General features: G+C 41.4%; 1 protein-coding gene across 1 annotated transcript in view; it reads left to right on the top strand.

Moving 5' to 3' along the window:
- LOC108795401 (uncharacterized protein KIAA0825-like) overlaps positions 1–25,396 on the top strand; it is a 227,600-nt gene that overhangs the window by 47,593 nt on the left and 154,611 nt on the right. The window contains exon 8 of the mRNA XM_018566648.1: positions 2,238–2,332. Coding sequence (XP_018422150.1) covers positions 2,238–2,332 — 95 coding nt within the window. The remainder of the gene's footprint in view (positions 1–2,237; positions 2,333–25,396) is intronic.

The raw sequence follows: 25,396 nt of genomic DNA, 5'->3' as shown, positions 1-25,396 counted from the left end.
ATATATATAGGACTTTAGTGCTGGATTATCTGGTTATAAAAAGGAGACTCTCACCCAGCAAGAATGGGCTAGGATATGGGCAGGTAAGGTGAGTAATGTTAATGGGTTTTTAGATGAGATACATATGTCTAACCTGCTAATGTTTTGGGCCAAGAGCAATCAGACGATTGCTTATCAACTGAATTTTCAGAGCAAATACAGAGAGCCATAGAGTGTAACTGTGGAGTAAAGGCTAGTACAAGAAACTTCCTGATCAAAGCCTAGGCTGACTTTGTGGTCTGGCAAAGGACTTAGTGTGCTTGGGAAGAGCATTCCTATTCACTGTACTGGTAAGTTAGAAAAAGCAAGTTCACCTCCTATTAGTATTTGCATTCAGATATTACCCTTCCCGACTTTGGAGTTCTACTGCCAAGAGTGTATAACTCTCTGCTGTGGCTGACAATTTAGTTACTTTACTGTGTAGGGTGCAAGAACATATGCAAATTTGGTACTGTTGTTAGAATTCTGCATTATATGTTTAAATGAGGAAATATACCCAATATGAGCTGAGATAGTCACTGTGCAGAACAGTCCATTGTTTTTATGTTAAAATAAAGTAAAGAGAAAAATCTTCTCTAAGGGGCATATTTATAAAGCAGCGAATGTGACTTTCAGCAAACATTCCCTGATGGTGAATTGATCATCATTCGAATCGGCCATTTAAAACGCATGCAGCTGGAAGATTCACCTCTAGTGAATGTTGGTGATTTGGTCAGATTCTCTGCTTTATAAATATACCCCTAAGTGTCCTTAACCTTTGACCCAACTGACTGCAAAGTCGACCCTAACACTTAACCCCTAAAATTATACTTTAACCACAGCCTGGATTACTTAATCCTTAAACCCTTAACCCTGGTCCTGTTCCTTTAGGTGTATATAAACACTAACAATGAATTCTCCTTGTGGTCTGATAAAAATACCATTGAAAGGATTTTGTTTAATAATTGAAAAAAAAAACAGCTTATTGATTCTGACAGAAATATAGTGAGTTTCTGACCTGCTGCAAAAAACTCAACGAAGGTATTAGCCATACTCAGTTCACCTTTGTGGACCCCAGAACGCCTCCTCCCAATGTTGTGGAGAAGACTTTAACCATGCAAACTTTGGCCCTAACACTAACCTAAACCCCAACCAATTGCCTAATATTAAACCAATCCCTGCAGGAGCATACTTAACTTACTAAGTGCCCAAAGTTGCTGCATTCAAAAGGCAGTGCAACAATAAAATGTAGTACTGCCAATCCACCAGCACTGAAAACTACTGGTCAGTACTTAGAAATGTGTTGTCATTTGGCTGCTGAACTTTGCCAACGCATTGAAAAATGTGTAGGTCACAATGGGCACCAGCAGTGCTGGCTCTGCTCTGCACTACCCGCATTTGCCAGGTGTAGGTGACCACTGAATGTAGCATTAATGGGGCTTTAAAAAGAAAAACAGTCTGACCATAACACATTTTTCAGAAAGGTGGTGCAATCTGGTGTTTTCAATAAAATTTACATAGTGGTTTTTAGTGGTGGGGTCCTCCTCTCCCGCAATACCGTCAGAATGTATGTGTGTATGTGTATATATTGCACATGCATGCTAACTCAGACTTGTTTATATAGTGCATACATATATATATTTGTATCTGAAAACTTTCAATCATAACCATTGTGTAAATGAGTCTATATTTATTGTGCAATCGGTCATACATAACAAGAGTTTGTGATTCTCATGCTCTCAGATCAGTATGTGTGCCATCTGTTTATTTAAATTCTCTGTACCAATTTTAGATTAGAACCATAAAATGGCTTCTAATTAAGATACATCATGCAATATAAATCCTAGCTCCCCCTCTGTTTATTTCCTGGTAAACTTCTTGCTGACAGTAGGAAATTGTAAATTGTTACTGCACAGTCAAAGCATCCATTTATTTCTCCTTTCAAACAAAGGCTGAAGCTCTTAGACAAAGTGCTTGGGCAAATTGCCACTAACAGTTGGAATGTGGTAGAAAAATTGATTTATATTTTAATAAATAATGACTACATCACTTAGCGGATTTGTAAATTAATTGTTGTCTTATTGGGGTAAAAACCTGCCTGTCCACATTTGATTTATACTAACAGGCTAAGTCTGTCTTACCATTTTTGTTTGTCTATCACAGATAAATTAATACATGTGATTAATAACTAACAAAAACTTCTTTATTTCTGTCTACAGTCTACCACAATGAAAGAGGGATGGGATTGGTCAGCATTGTTACCACACTGTTTACACATGAATCCTGTGACCTTGGGAGGGCTGCTACTGCACAGGTACTCAGTTATGCGGTAACCAACTCAATCATAGTGATATGAACCAATCATGCTCTTAGAATAAATACTGTACCACATCATTTATTCTAGAGAATCATTATCCTGTAGCGGCTCAGAGCCACTGACATAAAAGCAAATGCATTGTGGTGGGGACTGAAAAATACAATTTTAAACAATATTTGTTTAGGCCAATAAAAAATGAAATATTGCACAGGAGTGATTTGTATGTTCTTTTCCAGCCAGCGGCTATGCTCTCTAGGCTATTTGTTACATACATATTGACATGTCTATTCTTGGTTGCTTTTTTAATAAAAAGCCTATTATGTACAGAGATCAATAGCTCAAGCTCAAATTTACAACTGAATGAATCCAAGAAATGACATGTCCCCCCACGAGTCATGTGTTCACCCTGTATTAAATGTTTATTCATAAAACAAAGGTTGTCTATAATGTTAGATGTGACTCTGCACTATACTGCTTAATTAAACTCCCTAATTAGGCCTCCACCTAGCGGCTGTGCTCTTATCTGTGCAGATAATAAATAGTGTTTTCAATATGCCCCGAATACCTGAATAAAACTATTATATGCCCTCATTTTTTTTACAGTATGCACCCTAAGGCCCCGTTCCCACTGCGCGATATGCAAATCGCGCATTGTCGCGCGATTTGCATATTGCGCGACATCGCGAGATTTGCCGCGCGATGTCGCGTTCAAGCTTGCATTGAGCAAGCTTGAATCGCGGCTAAATCCGCTCCAAAAAGGGTCCTGCTGTAGCGACACACGACCAGCGACAGCAGGACCCTTTGCCCCATTGGATTGCATTGGAGCGCGATATCGCGCTGTAATTTGCCGCGATATCGCGGGAATTACCGCGCGATAAATCGCTCAATGTGAACGGGGTCTAATACACATTCATATTTTGAACATTCATTTGTGCCCTTTAAACAATACAGAATATAAACAGTGACAATATACATAAGTCCAGTCTCATAGGGCTTCTTGTTATAATTCTCATGTGATGTAAAACCTTTTCAGGGATAAAAACACCTCTGTGCCACATCTATAAAAAGGCTCACTCACCAGACCTTGTTTGACCCCTTATTTATTAAGGTCAGACTCTGCTTTTTAAATCTCTGCCAGGTATATCTCTCATCCACCACCTCCATTTGCTTATTCTACCTCCAGTCAATTGTTGTACACCTCTTATGGAACCAAAATCACTTTCTGTTTACTCCACATCCAATTGGTCATTCTCAGATTTACTCTTAGTTGAATATAAAAGAAGGAAAAACTCACATAGTATAACATCTTTTTACTTCTTTTATTCGTTACAAACATTCTAATCACCCACATATCCCAGTGCCATACCCAGCACTAGTTTAATTGTCTGTACTCAGCAAAGTTCCCCTCCGCCGGGAGCAGCATGCTGGATTCCAAATAGCTTGATGACACCACCTCTATACAATTTGTCAAACTTTAGTTCTTCAAGAGCAGGTAAAAGGACACAATATTATCAGGTATTAACAGACCATATTTATTTTTTCAGGTAAAATAAGCGCTGGGCATATTGATAAACATATTATAGTTTGTAAATATTATGTTAGTCCTATTTGTTTTTTCTGTAATAATAAAGTCTTACTTGCCTATTTGCAAACTTCTATAGACTGTACACTGAGCTGTGCATGAGTTGTGCATGAGCAGCGCAGTGTAACATTCTCGGCGCACATCTGTCCTGGGATAAATGAATACCTGTGCCCAGGGAAATTTGGGTATATCGTACTTGCGATCATCGCAAGCCCTCCCCGCTGAGGGGAGGGCTTCCGATGATTGCAATGTGCGCTTGCGGCATTCGTCTTACGACCACACCACAAACCCGCCAAAAATCGTACGATTTTCGGCAGGTTTTCCAGCGTGCTTGGAAGACGAAAGTCGTGCGACCTTACAGTAGAAGTGGTCCCACGCTGCCCATACACCTGCCAATTATCGTACGATCACAGGATCACCCGCGATTATCGTACGATAATTGGCAGGTGTATGGACACTTTTAGTGTATGTGTATATTAGGCTCCAATCACACCTACAGTATATTTCAGGTGTGATTAGAGATTCCTGTGTCAGGAACTTGCGTTTTCCTGCAGCAGGAATCCCTAATCTGCCGTTTACAAGCGGCAACTATCATAAGATAATAATGATCATATGATTATTTAAGAGGGTGTGTTTAGGGGCGGAGTTAAGGCCGGGGCAGGGTAAGGGTTAGGTGGGGCAACTGGTGGCTAGTAACTTTTAAGGCCTGGCTAGTAGCTCAGGACTTGAAATTTTGAGCCCTGCATGTGGCCATGCATGGGAGTTACATCATCCCGGGGGAGATGTCAGCGTTGGTGGGAGAAGGAGAGTAAGTGCGTTAAGTTCTCCTTTAAGTATATGGCTCCACTGCATGAAGAGTGCACCTTCAATGTTGAGCTATAATTAAAATGCCCACCTTAAGTAAAACAATAAGGCACACACCATGACTATTAAATCATATTATATTTTTGAGTGCAAAAGTACCTCTTTCTTGTCAAGTCAGTTTGTCTTAAATGTTTATCAAAGTAGATAAGATAATACATAAATGAATAAAGAATTAAAAGTACCTCCTAAATGACAAACCAGTGCTTATTTTTTGTTGCACAAATACAAAAACTCTAGGTTTAAGATGGAGAATTTTTATGGGGTTCATTCTGCCACCATTAAGGTTCATTACCCTACCACTGGCATACATTTTTCTAACCCAAATTTCGGTAGCACTCTAGAATGATATATCTTGCCTTTTGGGTTCTTACTTCTTGTACTCTTGGGGCCTTTTTCCACCATGTTATAAGTATATTCTTAATCACTGTAAGATTTATTACAATCCATCATTCATGCCAAAATTGCAGTCTGTATATAATATTTTAATTACTCAATGAGCTCTAACTGATTTCAGCTTTAGCACCTACTTTCATACTAGATATCCTCCACCTTTTCGAAAAGTACATATACACAATGTAGATCAAAGCTTTTAATTTTTAGCAATTAAACTACTATATGCATCAAAAATGTAATTTACCATATATTGTAAATGTTCAGTGTTGTCTAGCATTACGATCATTGCCAAGCTATCTTAATATCTGCAGGGAGTCTCATCTTACTGCCAACTGTTTTGTGGTTGTAATCTGCAAACCTAGTATGTCATCAGTTTAAGTTGCTGCTGGCAAGAACACTTATGAATCTGATCTTTCCTCGGCTGGAGATACGGTAAGTCATGCTATCAGATCAAGCTGCACTTTAGAACTGCTCAGTCTTGTCCTCATTTCTTATGGAAAAGAAACACATTTGCACATTTGTTTGCTTGAGTATTGATGGCAGTAGCATTAAATCAAATATTTTCAGGTGACTGCCGCAATATCAATAATATAAACGTTAAATTCAGATTTTATTGGGCTTAAAAACTATTTTCACTTTGCCTGTGGGCCTACAAAACTCATCAGGAACTGCTTGATGGTTAAAAGATAAAAATGACAATTCCAATTCTATTTCATCTATATCACTAACTTTTTAGATATGTTAATCTTGCTGGTGTATAAAAGCTATTCAGTAACCTGCTTCACAAAAAAGTGGACAGCTGCTTGAAAGGAGAACCAGCTTTTACTGCAGCCATATCATGCCTTACAGAACAATATTTAAAGTGATATTAAAGTGAAAAGATTTCAAATGTTGATTAAATCACTTACAATGGATGCTGCTTCTTGATGTTTAAAAGTTTCAGCTTCCTGCAGAATCAGCTGGTCCCCTGAGCACTGGCCTTGATATTCTGTTTTAGGTCAGCACCTTTTCCTTGCAGTGTCCCATGGAGCCACCCTTGTGCGTGCTAATAAGCTGTGTTTGTCTCTACAAACATACAGGCATAGCAAGGCAAGTCACTCCCCTTCTCCCCGCTCTTCCTTCCTCCCTCTTCCCTTCTTCAAGCTAGTAGATGGTCGGCTGCGCGGGACTGCTCTGTCTCTTGTGATCTTGTACTAGACAAGAAGTTCAGGGAACTTGTTTGATCTGGATTCATTATTGAAAAAAAAGATTGAGTTTAATATTACTTTACTCACTAGCTAGGCTAAGAATATCTTTTATAGGTTAAAAACATATACAGGTGGGTAAACGGGACACACTTAACCAAGTCAGTTTAAGGGATTATTCACAAAGTCAAATTGGCCAAGAATCAGCGTTTTTCTCGGGCTGGAAGGCACAGGTATGTACGATCATCTGCACATCCAAGCAGTTACATGTGATTGGAGACAGATAAGCGGCCTTGGGTGCAAACAGTCTGCATCATCTGTCCCGGTTTGCAACTACACCCTTGGATGTACAGTTACATTTGAAAAACCCCTTGTATGGAATTAATTGTGAAACTTATTAAAGCTTGATTTCATTATTAACATATACATATTACAATGCATACATATCACTGTGAAACTAAGATAGAAAGAGCTGGAATTCCATTTATTGAGTTGCGTTGTCAAATTGTAATTTGAACATTGGTGTGTCAAGCCACTGTATTTGTTTCTTTATATCTGTGAAGTTGTGCTGCAGACAGGCATCTAACATGCGAGTTGTTTTACAATAAAAGTGTAATTCTGTTCAGACAGTCATATGATTCAGGCACCCCTATCAAGCAGCAAAGCCATGTTGTGGATTTCTAGGTTAGCAGTAAGGGCTCAGTCACACTAGATGCAGTGCGTTCCGGCCCGATTTTGGCCGGAGCGCATTGCCTCGCATTGTGGCCGGCTCACTTTTTAGTGAGGTAGGAGGGGGCGTGGCGGGCCATTCAAGTGAATGGCCCGGGCGCCACGCCCTCCGGCCGCAATGCGATCCGCCGCACGGGATCGCAAGGCACATTGTGCCTGCGGTCCGAACCTGTGCTGTGCGATCAAAATGCTACAAGCACTATTTTGATCGCACCGCACAGGGCCGCATTGCGGCCGGAGGGCGTGGCTACGGCGCCATTCACTTGAATGGCCCGCCACGACCCCTCCTACCCCACTAAAAAGTGAGCCGGCCACAATGCGAGGCAGTGAGTTCCGGCCAAAATCAGGCCAGAAACGCACTGCACCGCAACGCGAGGCAATGTTATAGTTGCAATGTTGATAATTAGCATTTCAAAAAAGCTGAAAAAGTTAAAAGTTAAATTGAGCCTCCTTCATTTCGCCCTCCAGCCGCAATGCGATCCGCCGCACGGGATCGCAAGGCACATGGTTCCTGCGGTCCGAACCTGTGCGGTGCGATCAAAATGCTACAAGCACTATTTTGATCTCACCGCACAGGACCACATTGCATTGCGGCCGGAGGGCGTGCCTACGGCGCCATTCACTTCGATGGCCCGCCACGCCCCCTCCTACCCCACTAAAAAGTGAGCCGGCCACAATGCAAGGCAATGCGTTCCGGCCAAAATCGGGTCGGGACGCACTGCATCTAGTGTGACTGAGCCCTTAAGCTTGGTTCAGAACACATCTCCAGCATGCTGATTGGAAAATGAAGGAGGCTCAATTTAACATTTAACTTTTTCAGCTTTTTTGAAATACTAATTATCAACATCGCAACTATGAAATCCGTTAAGCAATCTCTTTTTGGCATCATGCTTTGCTGAGGGTGCTAAAAAAGAAATTGAGGATTTGGTGTCCTCACTTTCTTCTCTATTTTAAAAGGGAAATGTCAGGGGTCTTTTTGGACCCTTAATATTTTCCAAAGCCCCCCCAAACAGTACAAAATAAATAAAATAAAAAATTTAAAAAACGGCTGGCCAGGAGCTCTCTAGATCTGAGCGGGCGTCTTTAGACGTCCGCTCAGCCACGCCCCTCGCGCGCACCGCTGGGCGCTCGCGAGCGGGAAATGCCCGTTATTTGAAAACAGGCAGCGATGCCTGTTAACATACAAGCGATTCCGCCGGCTATAGAGCCGGCGGATCGCTTGTATGAGGTCCCGTGAATTGCGCCCTCCCCGGCTCCCCCCCTCCCGCTGTCAAGCTGGTCCCGGGCTCTGCTGTGCCCAGTGCGAGCCCGGGACCAGCATATGGCCTCTGTCACAGGGGATCAGAGGGAGCTCGGTACACGAGCTCCCTCCGGTCCCCTCTCCGCTGTCAGAATGCGGAAGTGGTGTATATGACATCACTTCCGCATTCTTGTGTCACTCTCCAGCTTCAGATGCTGGAGAGAAGCTGATGAAGCAGATCTGTGCTTCATCAGCTTCTTCAGGGGGGTCCTAGGTGACATTAGGGGTCTTGGAGACCCCTGATGTCTCCATAAAGAGGACCTGTCACATATTTTGCTATCACATAAGGGGGTTTTCTAACCCCCCTATGTGATAGCAATAAAGTTTCCCCCCCAAAAATGTAAAGTTACAAATAAAAAAGAATTACATTTTTTTTAAAGTCCCCCCCATACATACACGCATGCAAACAGGCATCGGGTGCGCATACGTGTGAAAACGACGATTTTGCCCATTACACCGCACATGTTACATATCGTCGCGAACGTCGGAATGAGAGCAATAATTGTAGGGCTATTAATCACTGATAACACTAAACTGATGAGCGGTAAAAGCTTTTAAAGCGTCACCTATGGTCAATTTTGGGCATGGTAATTTTTGGCGATTTTGCCTTGCGCGCAATTTTAAAGCATGACATGTTTTGTGCCTATTTACCCGACGTGACCCCGTCTTTTTATATTTTACCAAAAATATGGGTGATAAATGGGTGTGGTTACTGGGGGTGTGACCACTAAAGGGTGTGGCCACTGAGGGGTGTGGTCACTGAGGGGCGCTGTAAAGCTTTCTTGCACAGGGCGCCTAAAGGCCTATGGCCGGCCCTGTGCTTGCTTTAGCTAAATTAAACCTCCTGCATACTCAGTTTCAGGTAGAAGTGACAAGACAATAAATACATTTAATATACATATTCTGAATTGAGAAAGCTGGTCAGATGAATAGTGAAATGTCTTCAAGAAAAATACAGTTGCCTTCACTTATTTTTTACAGATATACCATGACAGTATGACATATGTAATTATTCGTGCTGTAAGATATGTACACAAACAATGTGTTAGTGTGTGTGTATTGTGAAATTGGGGGGAATCTAGCACATATGGTGAGCGCTTAAGGACCATGAAGCCGTTTTCACATAACAAAGGACAGTCTTTTATTAATTCCAAAGGCAGAAAAAGGAAATCCAACAAAAATAGCTTTCTTCAGCATACATATCAGCTCACCCTTCACAGGTTATCCTGTTCAGTGTCCCAGTTCCAGGACCTTACTGTTTTCCTCAACAGGCTCTCTTCGGGAATACACTGTGCCCTTTGAACAGCTTTCAGCAGCCTTTGATTTCACACCCACACACCTTGTGTGCCTGGCTCTCTCTGGCTCTCTCAGCCTCTCTACGCCTTCCAGCCCCCCCCAGGCTGTTCCTCGTGCGCCTCCAGCGCACATACAACCACCTGGCTCCACTCTGGCTTCTGGACACAACCTGTCCCTCTTCCCAGCAGGAGCCCTCATGTGCCTGCAGCCCATACCAACTCTTCCCTTGAGCTCTTAATGAGGCTGCTCTCAACCCCTGATGACTGGCAAACACCTGACCCCAGGACTGGAGATTTCATCCCACCCTGGACTCTTAGAAATCTCCAGAGATCCAGACCCCAGCTTCAATCCAGAAAAGATGGAAGAAACTGAAAGGCCAGCTTCTTCCCTGTAAATCTATTAATATTCTGGAACATCTCAGCCCCTCTGGCTGAGAGTCCTGGGTGTCTGTCGCCAGCATCTTGCATGGCATTGCCACGCACTGCCACAGTATGTATTATGTATGTAAATATAAATATATTATATATTTATTTTTTTTGCGTGCGTGCATGCACATGATTGGATGATGGAAGTCAGCAGAGATTCCTCTTATCTAGTAAGCAAAGGGCAAATTCCCCTGCAAAGTGAACAAACTATTTGCCTTTAGTAAATCAACCACATTGAATGTTGGGTATATGTAAACAGGTTTGTAGAAAATGACAAATAACAGTGGCTAAATGCCCTCGTGGAAGAGGAATATTTGAACATTTCTTTTTTTTAATGCACAATACTTCAACAGGAAAAAGAACATTATTTCACTTTCTGCCATGTCATTTTCAATAGAATGTTTTTACATGCCTTCCATTGTAGACAGGATTCTAGACCTGTGTTAGTGGCACACCAAAAAAACATGCCACTTAAGGAGACAGTCAGTAAGCTTTGGATTTGACTTTCACAGCCCGTTGGCAGATTGTAAAGAAATCACTACACCTATGACTGTCACTGATTAATGAGTCCTCCCAAATTATGTCCAGCGTTTTCTTTTAGCTCCAATAGGTTTCCGTGCAGAAAGCGCAGTCTCCTGAACACACACTGCATTAAAAATATTGCAGTTGCCTTACTAAGCTAACGCTGCAGTAGCTGACAATACACCCAAAGCCTTTAACCCCACTGGATTTACAGACAGGGCATAAGCTCAATGTGTCATTTCCCAGACAAGTCACAATGTATGCAACAGTAGACAAAAGACTTATTAGAGCACCATGAATTCAGCTTTGTCATAACCCGTCAATCTTAAGACTATCATAAAAAAAATCACCCCTAGTTTTGCAGAGCATTGTGTCATGTACTGGATTGACAGCCTGAACACCATGCTTTAGAGACCGAGCATCCCTGCCTATTATTCTGGTGCCTTTTCAATACAATCATTCTTTGTTGGAGGACAGAACTATCTCTCTCTCCTGTCCTAGATACATGTTCTTGTCTTTTCTGACTCTCACCTTTATAGCCATGTCACTTAGAGAACAATGGTAAAAAATGGTACCTGAAGTTTAAATTCACTAACTCTGTAGTTTTATTATTATGTTACAAACCTCTCATCAGAATGACTTTTTTTATACCTACATCACATTTTATTGTATTATATTTTAAATTTAACTCACAATATACTTTGACTATTATTGTAAAATATACAGAAAAAAGTAAAGTTTCTTGTAATGCTGTAACAAGGTGAAACTTCCACTTATTGTTAAAGCTACAATTTTTATAGTTGGTGTTTATTATATACAGTGTCATGCAGGCCATTTTTGCCCTGTCTCTTTCTTATGGTGGAGTAATTAACACTGACCTGAATTGAGGCAAGTGAGGCCTGCAGTTCTTTGGATGTTGTTGTGGGGTCTTTTGGTGTCTCTTCTTGGATGAGTCGTTGCTGTGATCTAGGGGTAATTTTGGTTGGCCGCCCACTCATGGGAAGGTTCACCACTGTTCCATGTTTTCGCCATTTGTGGATAATGGCTCTCACTGTGGTTCACTGGAGTCCCAAAGCTTTAGAAATGGCTTTATAACCTTTTCCAGACTGATAGATCTCAATTACTTTCTTTCTCATTTGTTACTGGATTTCTTTGGATCTCGGCATGATGTGTAGCTTTTGAGGATCTTTTGGTCTACTTCACTTTGTCAGTCAAGTCTTAAGGTGCCCATACACCTTACAACCATCGCAAGACTTTTGTCTTGCGATGGCTGTAAGCTAATTAAAAGCTCATACGATCTGCCCATCTTGGATAGGCAGATCGTACTTGCGATCATCGTAAGCCCGCCCCCTGAGGGACGGGCTTGCGATGACTGCAATGAGGGGCAGGCTCCCGATGACTGCAAACGGGCATTGTGCACGTGCGCACACCGGCCAGTTCGGCAGTTGTCGAACAAACAAGCCTGCTTGTTCGACGGAATACGTGCGACCGTACAGTAGAAATGGTTGCACGCCTTCCATACACTGCACGATTATCGTACGATCACAGGATTTCCAGCGATTCTCGTACGGGAAATGTGCAGTGTATGGGCACCTTTATTTAAGTGATTTCTTGATTGCGAACAGGTGTGGCAGTAATCAGGCCTGGGAGTGACTAGAGAAATTGAACTCAGGTGTGATAAACCAGAGTTAAGTTTTGTTTTAACGGGGGGCAAACACTTTTTCACACACCATGGGGGTTTGGATTGATTTTGTTTTCCCTTAATAATAAAAACCTTCCTTTAAAAACTGCATGTTGTGTTTTCTTGTGTTATCTTTGGCTAATATTTAAATTTGTTTGATGATCTGAAACATTAAAGTGTGACAAACGTGCAAAACAATGAAAAATCAGGAGGGGGCCAACACTTTTTCACACAACTGTGTATATATATATATATATATATATATGTATATATATTGTTTTGTTTTTTGTGTTTTTTTATTTCCTTGCATGTGATTGGGTATTGTCAAAGTGGAATTCCATTCCCTAAGCAAAGGGAAGCAACCTATTAGCCTTTAGTAGATCAACCCCATAATGTATTGAAAATAGGGAATACTATTATCTAGATATTAGTCATGGTTAACATAATCACTAAAGTTGTATATAAATTTCTAACATGTTAATGTACCATATTTTTCACTCCATAAGATGCACTTTTTCCCCCCCCAAAAGGCGGGCTAAAATGTCTGTGCGTCTTATGGAGCAAATCCCTATCGCCCGACATGCAGTTTCGGGCGCCGGGCGAGTAGTTTTTTTGTACATTTAGCCCTGCTCCGGACAAGCAGAGCGAAATGTACAGTGGGAGCCGCTGCTCGTTTAATACAAGTGATCTAATTGGATCAAATCGAACGGCAATGGCGATCGTGTCCGGGCCCCCCACCGTGGTTTTCGGGGTCCTCCGCTCCTCTGGGGGACTTGTGACCACGGCATATGAGCTCACCATAAAGCCCATAGAGCAGACGAAGAACGTCTGTTCTTCGTCTGCTCTGTATGATCACTGAGACTGTGGCACTGCTATCACAGCACCACCTGTTCCCGCCCATTGTACATACATGGTCCTCACCACCAGGAAACCCACCCCGAGAAACCTCTTGCAGCCACCACTAGAGCGCATGCATGTAGGCAGGAAGTGATTGCAGGAGATCAGCAGCACTAACATGCAGCAACCATTAAAAAAAGGGAACATAGTATTTTCCAAGAAAATACAAAAAAAAAAAAAAGCATGGAAGTTGTTTAATACACAGTGCTTTAAATCTTCTTTCAAATTTTAAAGTAGAAATTCATTTATACTTTTTTTAATGCAAAATAGTTAGAAACTGTGCCAGATTTTTTTTTGTATTTACTTTTAAGGATTTTCACCTAATTCCGCTCTTAGTTACCACTACTTCTGGCAATAGAAGTGAGGGGATGCTTCCCTATGGAAACGCAGCAAAACCTGACAAAGGGGGTCCCCGGCACACTGTCAAGCCAGCCCACCAAAAAAAACTAATCGGTTTCAACTACTAGGTTAAAAATAGAGGTTTTAGTTACATAAACCTGCAGATATATGGGGAGTGTCAAGGCACCTCTGATACATGTGGTCCCTAACTCTAAACTATCTAAGTTTCTCAGTCATAGGACATAGATAGCAATGCATAAAAAGAGAGCAGGCTCACGTGGAGGCAGCCTTTTATCCTTAACCACTTCCAGGCCACAATACGTCTATAGACGGCGGCCTGCAGAAGTTGTTTAAAACAAGAACACGGCTGCTGCAGCAGCCATGTTCTTGGTGTCATTTGTAACAGCCAGTGGTGGCTGTTAATGTACATCACAATGTACTGTCATCTATACAGCCGCCAGATCATTTGTACCGTGCAACACTCCGCCCTAAGGGGGCCACCGTCGGTTTCCCCTGGGCTCCGCTATGCCCGTGCAGCGCCAGGGACCGGCTTGGCGTGTCTCACCGCAACCATCAGAGAGAGATTCAGCAGCTCCCAGCCGCTGATCTCTCCAATCATTGGACCCGGAAGTGATGTGTATTACATCACTTCCAGTGTTACTATTTAGTCTCCAGCTCTTAGAGCCAGGAGAAGAAGCTGGGGAAGCTTTGCTTCCTCTGCTTATTTGGAGATGAAAGACCCCTGATGTCTTCATAAAGAGGACTTGTCACACCCTTTCTGCTATTACATAGGGGGCTTGTTAGTATTTAAAAATGTAAAAAAATTAAAGTAACATATAAGAAAAAAAGTCCCCTGCCCTCCTATACACATACACACGCAAACACGCATCGGTGCGCCTACGCGTGGAAACGACAATTGCGCTACACATGTTGCATATCGCCACGAATGTTGGAGTGAGAGCGGTTACCGGTTGTGACCCCGCCGACTCGCCGAGACGTCAACGCACATGTGCGTGACGTCACCGTGCGCAATGATGTCATCGCACACTCACGCCAATCTTCTGATGGGGATGGACACCGGCAGAGAGAGTAGGGGGCAGTCAACCGTCAGGATAAGGTCCCATACTCTCTCTCCTGATACTGACGGGCGTTCGGTCCATGACCGAGCGCCCGACTTTTCAGAGGGGTTGACACCAAAATGACTGTCAGTAATTTTGGTGTCACCCGGGTGCGGGCCGCACCCCCCTTGTGACGCCACTGCCCTTTAATATTGCATAGAGGTCTTAGAACACAAATCTTACAATTGTATTACTAATACTGAGTTAGATTGTATATGTGTGCTTTTAGATGCAGTGAGGGGAATTTATCGAAACTGGAGCAGAAGAATATGGAGAAGTTGCCTGTGGCAACCAAACAGCTACTCTCTTCAGTCTGTTCAGTTAAGATTTGAAAATGAAAGAGAGAAGCTGATTGGTTGCCATGTACAGCTGCTTCAGATTTTGTCTGCTCTGTTTTTGACAAATTCCCCTCATTATGTATGTTGCACATTAAACTTCTCCTGTTGTATACTGTGGGTGAAATACACAGTGTAGTGCAGGGTCACTCAGTTTGTGTCCGTTTAGCGGTCTGGCGTTTGCTCTGCTTTCTGTTCAGCAGCTGCACATGCACAGCTGCAGGTGTGTGTTTCCAGGCACAGTGCTAATGCACTGATCCAGGTGCATTACACTGTTTTAATTTTTTTCTTATTTTTACTGTTTTCTTTTTTTTTTCACTTAACTTTAACTAACAAGACCCTATGTGAAAGCATTTGGAGGCGACAGGTTCTCTTTATGAAGACATCAGGGGTCTATTGGACCTCTGATCTCCCCTGCCCTCCGTTAAGCACAAGTGCTTGATCGTCTGTATACACGGCACTTCAGCCTGCTTCTGACAGCTGAAGCAGGAAGCATTGAGAGCACTCCCTGCTTCAATGATCACAGAGTAGATCAGGGGACGGACATTCCCCGGTCCTCTACTGCTCTCCATCCTGACTCTGTGTTCTGTGATCCCGGCCCCCCTGAGGAGTGGGGGACCTGAAAACCTCAGTGGGAGGGCACAGTGGGGGGGGGGGTGCGTGGCTTCTCGTCCCTGCCTGACTAGGAAGCCAGCGGTTCTAGCAACCAATGACTGAAGTGGGGGAAGGGAGGGCCTGTGCTGGGTTATGGCTGACATTGGAAACACTGCCATTCGGTCTGTGTCCAGACATTGGTACACCATGTAGTGATGGGAAAAGTAAAGGTCTTTTGTTTTTTTTTTTAAGTTTCCGTGTTTATGCACAAAAATAGTTTGAAGCAAGCTTATAAAACATAAAGTATTCATTTTATAAATGGAAAAATAATGAATTTAATGTGTAATTACAGTCAAGTTAATGGATCTTTCTTTCAAACAGTAGGACTTCTGTCAAGATGTAAAATTTAGTATGGAGATGTCCGATTAAGTGACGAGATTTCACCGAAATTTATGTAATTTCTTTAAACTGAAGTGTCTCTGGCATGTAATATGCATGTAAAATGTCTCCTAAGTGTGTATTAAAGTCAGATAAAGTTGAGTAACTCAAATTAAATTTAGGTGAACTCACAGCATTACAGAGCTAATCAAATTAGCAATAAAGGAGACTTAATGATATCTCTGGTGATAATTATATGGGCAATTTAACAGTATATTGGAAATATTGAAATTTATATTCTGTTCTGCTTTACCTGTTGCTTATAAAAATAATTCAAGCGTGGTCATGCTTGCTTCAGCAGAGGATTTGTTTGTTTTACAACAAAGTTATTGGCATTTTGTGTAAAAGTGTTAGTGTTTAGTGTTAGTGGAGATTTTCTAAGCAGATTTATTGTATATCTTTAGAACCAGACATCTACTTAAAATTCAGGACAATATGGCTACACACAATAAGAATGTTTTGAAACTGTGAAAAAAAAATGATTAAGGGCACATTGCATTGTGTATTTGGAATACCTGGGCTATCAAGTCACAAATAAGCCCCTCCCCTTTAACTGTTTAATTGCCGATACTGATCACTGGAGTTTTGGCAGTAGTGTAAGAATAGCCATAGCCAAGCCCGGATTCCCCACAAGGCCGCCGAGGCCAGGCCTCCTGGCGGCAGCAGCGTGGAGTCGGAAAATACAGTTCCGGGCGCGGGGGGTTAGTTGACTTCTACATTCATTCCTGCTTCGGGAAGGCAGGACTAAATGTAGTGTGGGGAATCTGCTATGCAATAAAGTTAAGTGAAAAAAATAAATAAAAAAATAAAAATAATAAGAAATAATAATTAAATGAAAATGTTTTAAAAAAGTAATTAAAAAGTACAAAATAAAATAATATTAAAAAATAATTCTAAAAAATAAACAATAATAAGATAGAAAATTATTTAAAAAAGTAAACGACAAGCTGAAAATGTAAAAAATAAATAAAAATAAAAAACGTGATAAAAAAGTAAGAACAAATAAAGCAACAAAAAAAATTAGAACTAACCCTGCCATTCCTGCTATCCGGTTGCCATTCCCCATTGATTTGGGAGGGTTCGGTTGGCGGGGAGGGGGCGCATTGCGGAACCTGGCCTTGGGGCGGCAAGGAGAGCAAATCCGGCCCTAACAATAGCATAGCTGATATGGTGCCTGGGGGCTGGAAAAGGCAGAGAGGTTGTTAAGGTAAATTAAAGATAGAAAATGTGTGTGCATGTGAAGATAACTGATCTCCAGTGCTGCATCAGAGTTCAAGGGTTAAAGAGGTTGTCCTTGACACTGATCATATACTTTCGAGGACATTACTAATCACCGATCCTCCTTTCTTTCTCTATTCAGTAAGAAGCATTTCTTACTTCTGTCTGTTTAGATTTGTTGTCCTTAGAGCTTCTGCTGCATCTCACAACCAGCTCTAAAATGAATTCCGTATGTGTAATGCAACCTTCCTCGGGCTGTAAACAGTATCGCCAAAAACTGATAAGACAGCTGAGGTTCATAATTATGCAAAATGAGGACAGATCTTTAGGCCCCATTCACACTGAGTGATTTATCGCGCGGCAATTCCCGCGATATCGTGGCTATTTACCGCACGATATCGCTCTCCAATGCATGGCAATGGGGCTCTGTCCGTCGCTATCATGGGTCGTGTGTCGCTACAGCAGGACCCTTTTTGGAGCGGATTTTGCCGCGATTCTAGCTTGCCCAATGCAAGCATTTGCGCAACAAACGCGTGATATCGCGCTAAATGCAAATCGTGCAGCAAACGCGCGATTTGCGAATCGCTCAGTGTGAATGGGGCCTAAATAAGTTTATATTGGGGTTCTAGAGTAAGTGTGTGCAGGAGGATTAACAATTATGTGATAACATAAAATATTGTGGTAGTTCTTATTATTGCTATATAGTTACTATTAATTATATAACAATTCTAGTGTTGTTTTTTTACAGATTGCTAGACCACCTCTTTTAGGACTTGCTTGCTGTGGCTGTGGAAGGGGTGAGAGGGCTTAGAATTTACACTACGGCCCTGCAGTCTGAAATTTTGTTTTTCTCTTCTCCTTCCCTCGCAACCTATCACTGTTCAATACTAATGTTTTGGCTATGTTGGCAGCTCTCCTGCTCCCTGTCCTTTATTTAGGTATTATTATCATTATACAGTGCAGCGCTTTACAAAATAAGCGAGACATTACAGTTCCAATACAATTTAAAACAAGATGTTTAGGAGAGCCTTGCCCATGAGAGCTTACAATCTAATATAATCTAATAGTTTATGGTGAATGATGAATAACAGTAGTACCATAGGCGTGCACAGACAATTGCATTAGGGTGTGCACACAAAAGTACAAGCACACGCTGTATATATACAGTACTGTGCAAAGGTTTTAGGCAGGTGTGAAGAAATGCTGTAAAGTAAGAATGCTTTCAGAAATAAAAGTGCTAATGCTTTATTTTTATCAATTAACAAAATGGAAAGTAAATGAACAGAAGAGAAATCCAAATCAAATCAATATTTGGTGTGACCATCCTTTGCCTTCAAAACAGCATCAATTCTTCTAGGTACACTTGCACACAGTTTTTGAAGGAACTCGGCAGGTAGGTTGTTCCAAACATCTTGGAGAACTAACCACAGATCTTCTGTGGATGTAGGCTGCCTCGAATCCTTCTGTCTCTTCATGTAATCCCAGACAGACTTGATGTTGCGATCAGGGCTCAGTGGGGGGCCAAACCATCACTTCCAGGACTCCTTGTTCTTCTTTACGCTGAAGATAGTTCTTAATGGCATTGACTATATGTTTGGGGTCGTTGTCCTGCTGCAGAATCACATGCCTCGCTGATGGTGTGGCATAAAGGATAAGTATCTGCCTTTATATCTCAGCATTGAGGATTGATCCTGAACCAAATCTCCAACTCCATTGGTAGAACAGCCCCAGACTTGCATGGAACCTCCACCATGCTTCACTGTTGCTCCAGACACTAATTATGGTACCGCTCTCCAGACCTTCGGTAAACAACGTGGCTCCTGCTACATGCAAATATTTCAAATTTGGGCTCATCAGTCCAGAACACTCTATCACAATTGTGCTATAGGGCCCCATGATCTGTAGTTAAGCCCCTGGGTTCTAGTATATGATAGTTGAATGGTAGGAGATGGGGCTTAATCTTGATTTGGAGAGAGGTTATGGTCCGGGGTCTAGGATATAAGGATTCAACAAAGACACAGGGATCAATTTGAAGACTAACACATGTAATGGCATTTTTACACCATTGTTTTACAAGGACTTTGAGGTCCTGTTGCTGAGCTCTGGTAGGTTCCTGCTGAAAATGGTGTCTGGTCCTTTACATATTGCAGTACTAACTTTTCCTGCAATGCCTAATGGCAGCATCCACAACCACATGTGATGATAGCATCCCTGCTTCCACTGTTTATTGAAGTAGACACCCCTTACAGGGAGAGAGTCCACATAGCAGTTTAAGTGCTTCCAGTTATTTTACATTTGAGTCTCTCTCTGTCAAGGAGTTGGTCCATATGTCCAGCTCCAACAAAAAGAAAAAGAAAAAAAGGTGCTTCACTAGTTCATAGTGTTTCTTGCACTCTCTGGGTTTGTTTCCCAAGCTTTGAGACCCCTTTTGTGCAGGCAATATCTTTCCCTATAAAATATAACCACAGTAAAGGCATTGTGATGCCGTATTAGAACAACTTCTCAGGAGCACACCTCCTTCATAGCCAAACTAGCTTAGCTGGTGCATCTCTCTCAATATTTAAATAGCAATTACAGACAATAAGTGGAAGCATTTAATGATCTGCTAATGCTGTTTACTAAACACAGCAACTGTAAAGTCAATCAAGTCAGTTAATGTTAATCTGAGTTCTGTATAATCCCCCATAGTATAAGTACACATCTTTACACAGAATCAGCAGGAGGGCAATAGGAGTGTCTTTCTTGAAGCCTGTATTGATTAACCACTCTCTCCTTTCTACATTACCATTCACATTTAGAGCTGCGAGGCAGGTTTGAATCTGTTCAGCTGCAGTTCTTAGAAATAAATCTGTTTTTACATAGGGGAAATGGAAGGATTTATTCACAAAGACAATTTGGTCTTATTTTAAATATATACTACAACTAATTTCAACATGTTCCTATGTACAAAATTTGTACAGATTATTAAAAATAAATTATTCATTTTTTTTTTGTTATTAATGACACTGACCTCTCAGTATAGCTACAGCACTTGTGTGCAAGTAAGTATACATTTTTTGTTTTGCTTTATACATTCTTTGTTAAACTTTTCAAATATATAATGCAAAGTAAACAAGAAAGCAACACCAAGAGGAAAAACCGTTACAATCAGTTGCCACAAGGTAGATAACCAAAGATTTAGGACAGGTATATTTAGGATAAAACACCAAGAGGGATGTTCAGGAGAGTATAAAGATCTTTACAAGTCTTCTATTCGTTCTTTCAGAGCTGTATTATTAATCCCTAACCATGATATAATCAAGGCAATATCCCATAGAGTAGATTAAGTTGGTGGTTTTCTGTCACAGAAGCCATGCGTCCTATCGTCTGGAGCGTCTTATAGACCGCAAAATACGGTATACACTATATTACCAAAAGTATTGGGACACCCCCTAAATCATTGGATTCAGATGTATAAAATCAAGCACCTAGTCATGCAGACTTCTTCTATAAACATTTGTGAAAGAATGAGTCGCTCTCAGGAACTCAGCAAATTCAAGCGTGGTACCGTGATAGGTTGCCACCTGTGCAATAAGTCCATCCGTGAAATTTCCTTGCTACTAAACATTCCACGGTCAACTGTTAGTCGTATTATAACAAAGTGGAAGCAACTGGAAACAACAGCAATTTAGCCAGGAAGTGGTAGGCCACGTAAAATGACAGAGCGCGGTCAGTGCATGCTGAAGTGCACAGTGCGCAGAAGTCGCCAGCTGTCTGCAGAGTCAATAGCTACAGACCTCCAAACTTTGTGTGGCCTTCAGGTTGGCTCAACAAGAGTGTGTAGAGAGCTATATGGAATGGGTTTCCATGGCCGAGTAGATGCATCCAAGCCTTACATCAACAAGTGCAATCCAAAGCGTCGGAGGCAGTGGTGTAAAGCACGCCACCACTGGACTCTAGAGAAGTGGGGACGTGTTCTCTGGAGTGATGACTCACGCTTCTCTGTCTGGAAATCCGATAAGTGTGTCTGGGTTTGTTGGTTGCAAGGAGTGTGGTACTTGCCTGACTGCATTGTGCCAAGTGTAAAGTTTGGTGGAGGGGTGATTATGGTGTGGGGTTGTTCTTCAGGGGTTGGGCTTGGCCCCTTAGTTCCAGTGAAGGGAACTCTTAAGGCATCAGCATACCAAGACATTTTGGACAATTTCATGCTCTCAACTTTGTTGGAACAGTTTGGGGATGGCCCCTTCCTGTTACAACATGACTGCGCACCAGTGCACAAAGCAAGGTCCATAAAGACATGGATGAGTGAGTCTGGGGTGGAGGAACTTGACTGGTTTGCACAGAGTCCTGACCTCAACCTGATAGAACACCTTTGGGAAGAATTAGAGTGGAGACTGCAAGCCAGGCCTTCTCGTCCAACATCAGTACCTGGCCTCACAAATGCGCTTCTGGAGGAACGGTCAAACATTCCCATAGACACACCTCTAAACCTTGTGGGCAGCCTTCCCGGAAGAGTTGAAGCTGTTATAGTGGCAAAGTGCGGGCCAACTCAATTTTGAACCCTACATTATGTATGTATGTATATAGATATATAGATATAGATATATATATATATATGCCATGCAAGATGCTGGCGACACAGACACCCAGGACTCTCAGCCAGAGGGGCTGAGAGGTTCCAGAATATTAAAAGATTTGCAGGGAAGAAGCTGGCCTTTCAGTTTCTTCTATCTTTTCTGGATTGTAGCTGGGATTTGGATCTCTGGAGATTTCTAAGAGTTCAGGGTGGGATAAAATCTCCAGTCCTGAGGTCAGGTGTTGGCAGTGATCAGGTGGCCAAGAGCATCCTCAATAAGAGCCGAGACCAGAGCTCTAGAGAGGAGTTGGTGGGGTGTGCTGGAGGCACACGAGGGTCGAGCCAAGTCAGTGGTGTGTGGGTGTGCAGGAGGCACACGACCACAAACAGACTCACTGTGCATGCTGGACGCATGTGGAACAGCCTGGGGAGGCTGGGGAAGGTCGGTGACTAGTGAAAGAGACCTGCTGGATTGCTGTGCTGCAGTGTTACAGGACTTATATTCCTGGGAAGGGATTTCCCCAGGTTTGGAACTTTTTTTTCCAACAAGTCGGTTAGACACATGTTCTATTATTTGTGCTGAAGATTTGGACTGTTACTTTACGTTAGCGGAAGATAAGCGTGTATTTTGTGTTCAACGTTTTTGGCTGCCCTGCACAAGGTAAATAAAAGCTTTTGTTTCATTCAAAACCCTCTGTGTGAGTGCCCTGTGAGCTCCCCAACATATCTATATCGTGTTTCCCCGAAAATAAGACACTGTCTTATATTTTTTTGGGCTCAAAAATTTTTCGGGTCAGGTCTTATTTTTTTTAATGTGCAACAATCCAAAGTTAATCCAAATCCAAGTTAAATAATACAAAATGGCAAAGTTAAGAATAGGATGATCAGGGGTGCCGTACCTTTCCAAGAGCAATTTGGTAACCAGAATGAGCGAAGCGCGCTTTCAGTATCGATTTCTCCCAGGTGGAGTGCATTTGGTATCACTTATATATATGGGTAAGCCGTATTAGTCCAGTAGACAAGATGTCAAAAAAGACAAAAACGCAGTATTGCAGTGTGCAATGATACCTTTCTTATTGGACTAACAAAATATATAAAAGACAAGCTTTCGAGAGTGAACCTCTCTTCTTCAGGTCAGAAGCAATACTCAATATATATAAAATCAGGCCCTGTATGATGACTCATAATTAGAATGCTAATATGTAATTATTTATGTATTTTATGCAGTTATACATATTGTTTTCATTAGTTCTGACATAATTGCCAAGACTAATGGTGCAAGCATAAAATAAGCTTTTTAAACCACTGATTATTGTTTGTAAAGATAATGATGACAAAACTAAATCATGTAAAGCTGAGCTCCAGGTAAATGGCTAAATACACAGATTAAATATATATATTGGATTTGTTCTACCTGTCAGAGGTTTTGTTTTTTTGTCCACCTAGTCCTGAGATGTATGCAGCCCTGTCAAATATACAGCCTAGGTTGGTGACCTGACTTTAACCTGCAGTTCAGGCATGAATCTAGGTCACCTCCCCACCCCAATCTGTGATTGGACAGTGAATGATCAGCAGCTGCTTACACCTCTGCATACTGTGCTCTCTGCTCTGTCATCATGTCCCTCGTGTGCACTGCTAACACTACTACTCCGTGTCCTAGTCAGAATGCTGCTGTACAGAGGATTACAGTAGGCTGACGCATAGTCAAATTCAGGTACTTAAACTAGCTGTATTAAAAAGTAACTGTTATTCTTTTATTAAGGCATACGTAACACGTCAAATTAATTTTTCATTTTATCTGTCTGAAGTTCATCCTTAAATGGTGAAAAGAGAGAAAAAGGATAGCAGGAGTGTTTTGGCTAAAGTATACTCCTTAACATCATCCCCATTCTGTTTTCTGAGTAAATTTGCCCTAGTTGTCCCTATATGACATGGCAGGTCATCCCTAAAACTATCATGACACGAATATAAAAGAGAAACTCAAGACCTTGTTATGTGTTTACCAGCTATGCTGCGCTAACATATATTTTTGTAAGAATTTGAATGTCATTGGGCACAATAGTAGGTGACAAGATAGTGATAGAGTACACACATAAAGTCTATTACATTTTCTGTCTATTACAGAAGATCGTAGCTGCAGCAACATAGAAAGCTGAATGGTAGGTACGTGGAGTGGATGGAAGTGTAATAACAGTTAATGAATTCAAATTAATGTATGAATGAGGTTTTTTTTAGTCAGACACTATTTTTTTTCTACTTTACATAGCATTTTGTTCAGATTTAAATAGATTTTTTTTAAAATGTGTTCTTACAAAAAGTGTAACACCCAGAGCTTAGTTACGTACAATCAGTTACATGAGGACTTATTTAGTAAAGCGGTGGAAAATGCAAGGAAAATGTGTACAGTACTGTGTACAGTACCTGCCTAACTCTATTTTACTGGTCATATCGGTAGATAAGGATTGCTGCTTGACTGGCATAGGTACCTTTGCTTTGCTCTTCTATATTAAATGTGTTCTTTACCTTGCCTGTTATCATAACACTATTGAGTGCATTTGTGGGGGGGGGGGGGGTGTTTGGAATGTTCTATTTTGAAACAATTCACAGGGCCATTCGCCTGCAAAATTAAATGTTTACATTTGTTCTGTTTAAATTGAGGCAAAAACTAATGTTATTAGCACATTTTTTTTCCAGGTCGAATGTAATATCAGGTACATATCACATTATGGCCACTAGATGAAGCTGTTGAGCATGGGAAATGCATACTTCTTTCCAATGCTACATAGCACCATTTAGTGGTTATAATGTGGTATTTACCCAGCATTCATTTTTTAGTACAAATAAAGCAGTTTTTCAGACGAATCCAGAGAGTATAGTCCCACTTCAAATTCCTTTGTGGAGAGTGTTTTACTGGAAACTACATTTGCTGGACGTTATACAGTAAATGAAAGGCAATATGTGTGCATGTACAGGTGAAACTCGAATAATTAGAATATCGTGCAAAGTTCATTTATTTCACTAATGCAACTTAAAAGGTGAAACTAATATATGAGATAGACTCATTACATGCAAAGCAAGATAATTCAAGCCGTGATTTGTCATAATTGTGATGATTATGGCTTACAGCTCATGAAAACCCCAAGAACCCCAAATCCACAACCTTTAAAAAAGTAGATTATTGCATGCAATCAATAAAACAAGGATTGTACATAGAACAATATCGGACCTCTGAAAAGTACAAGCATGCATATGTACTCAGTACTTGGTTTGGGCCCCTTTTGCAGCACTTACTGCAATTACTTTTGCATGATATTCTAATTATTTGAGTTTCACCTGTATATGTAAAACTCTGTAATCCATGGCTCAGAAGCATATCTCTGCCCTGACAAGTAAGGGCATACTAATTTTTCAGATGATTTGGTAGACATTTTTCAAATGTCCTCTTAAGTCGCCTATTTTCCCTTTTCTGTGCTACCTACACTCCTAAACTGAGCTATGCAGCCTGTTCTCCCTAGATAAAATTAATGGAAGAAGCAGCATGCTTAAACAAGGGACTGGTTTTCAGTTATTTGGAAGACATGTTTGTGTACA

This window comes from Nanorana parkeri, unplaced genomic scaffold (genome assembly GCF_000935625.1).
Source record: "Nanorana parkeri isolate BGI_ZX_2015 unplaced genomic scaffold, ASM93562v1 scaffold966, whole genome shotgun sequence".
NCBI lineage: Eukaryota > Metazoa > Chordata > Amphibia > Anura > Dicroglossidae > Nanorana > Nanorana parkeri.
This window is presented reverse-complemented; position numbering and strand designations above follow the sequence as displayed.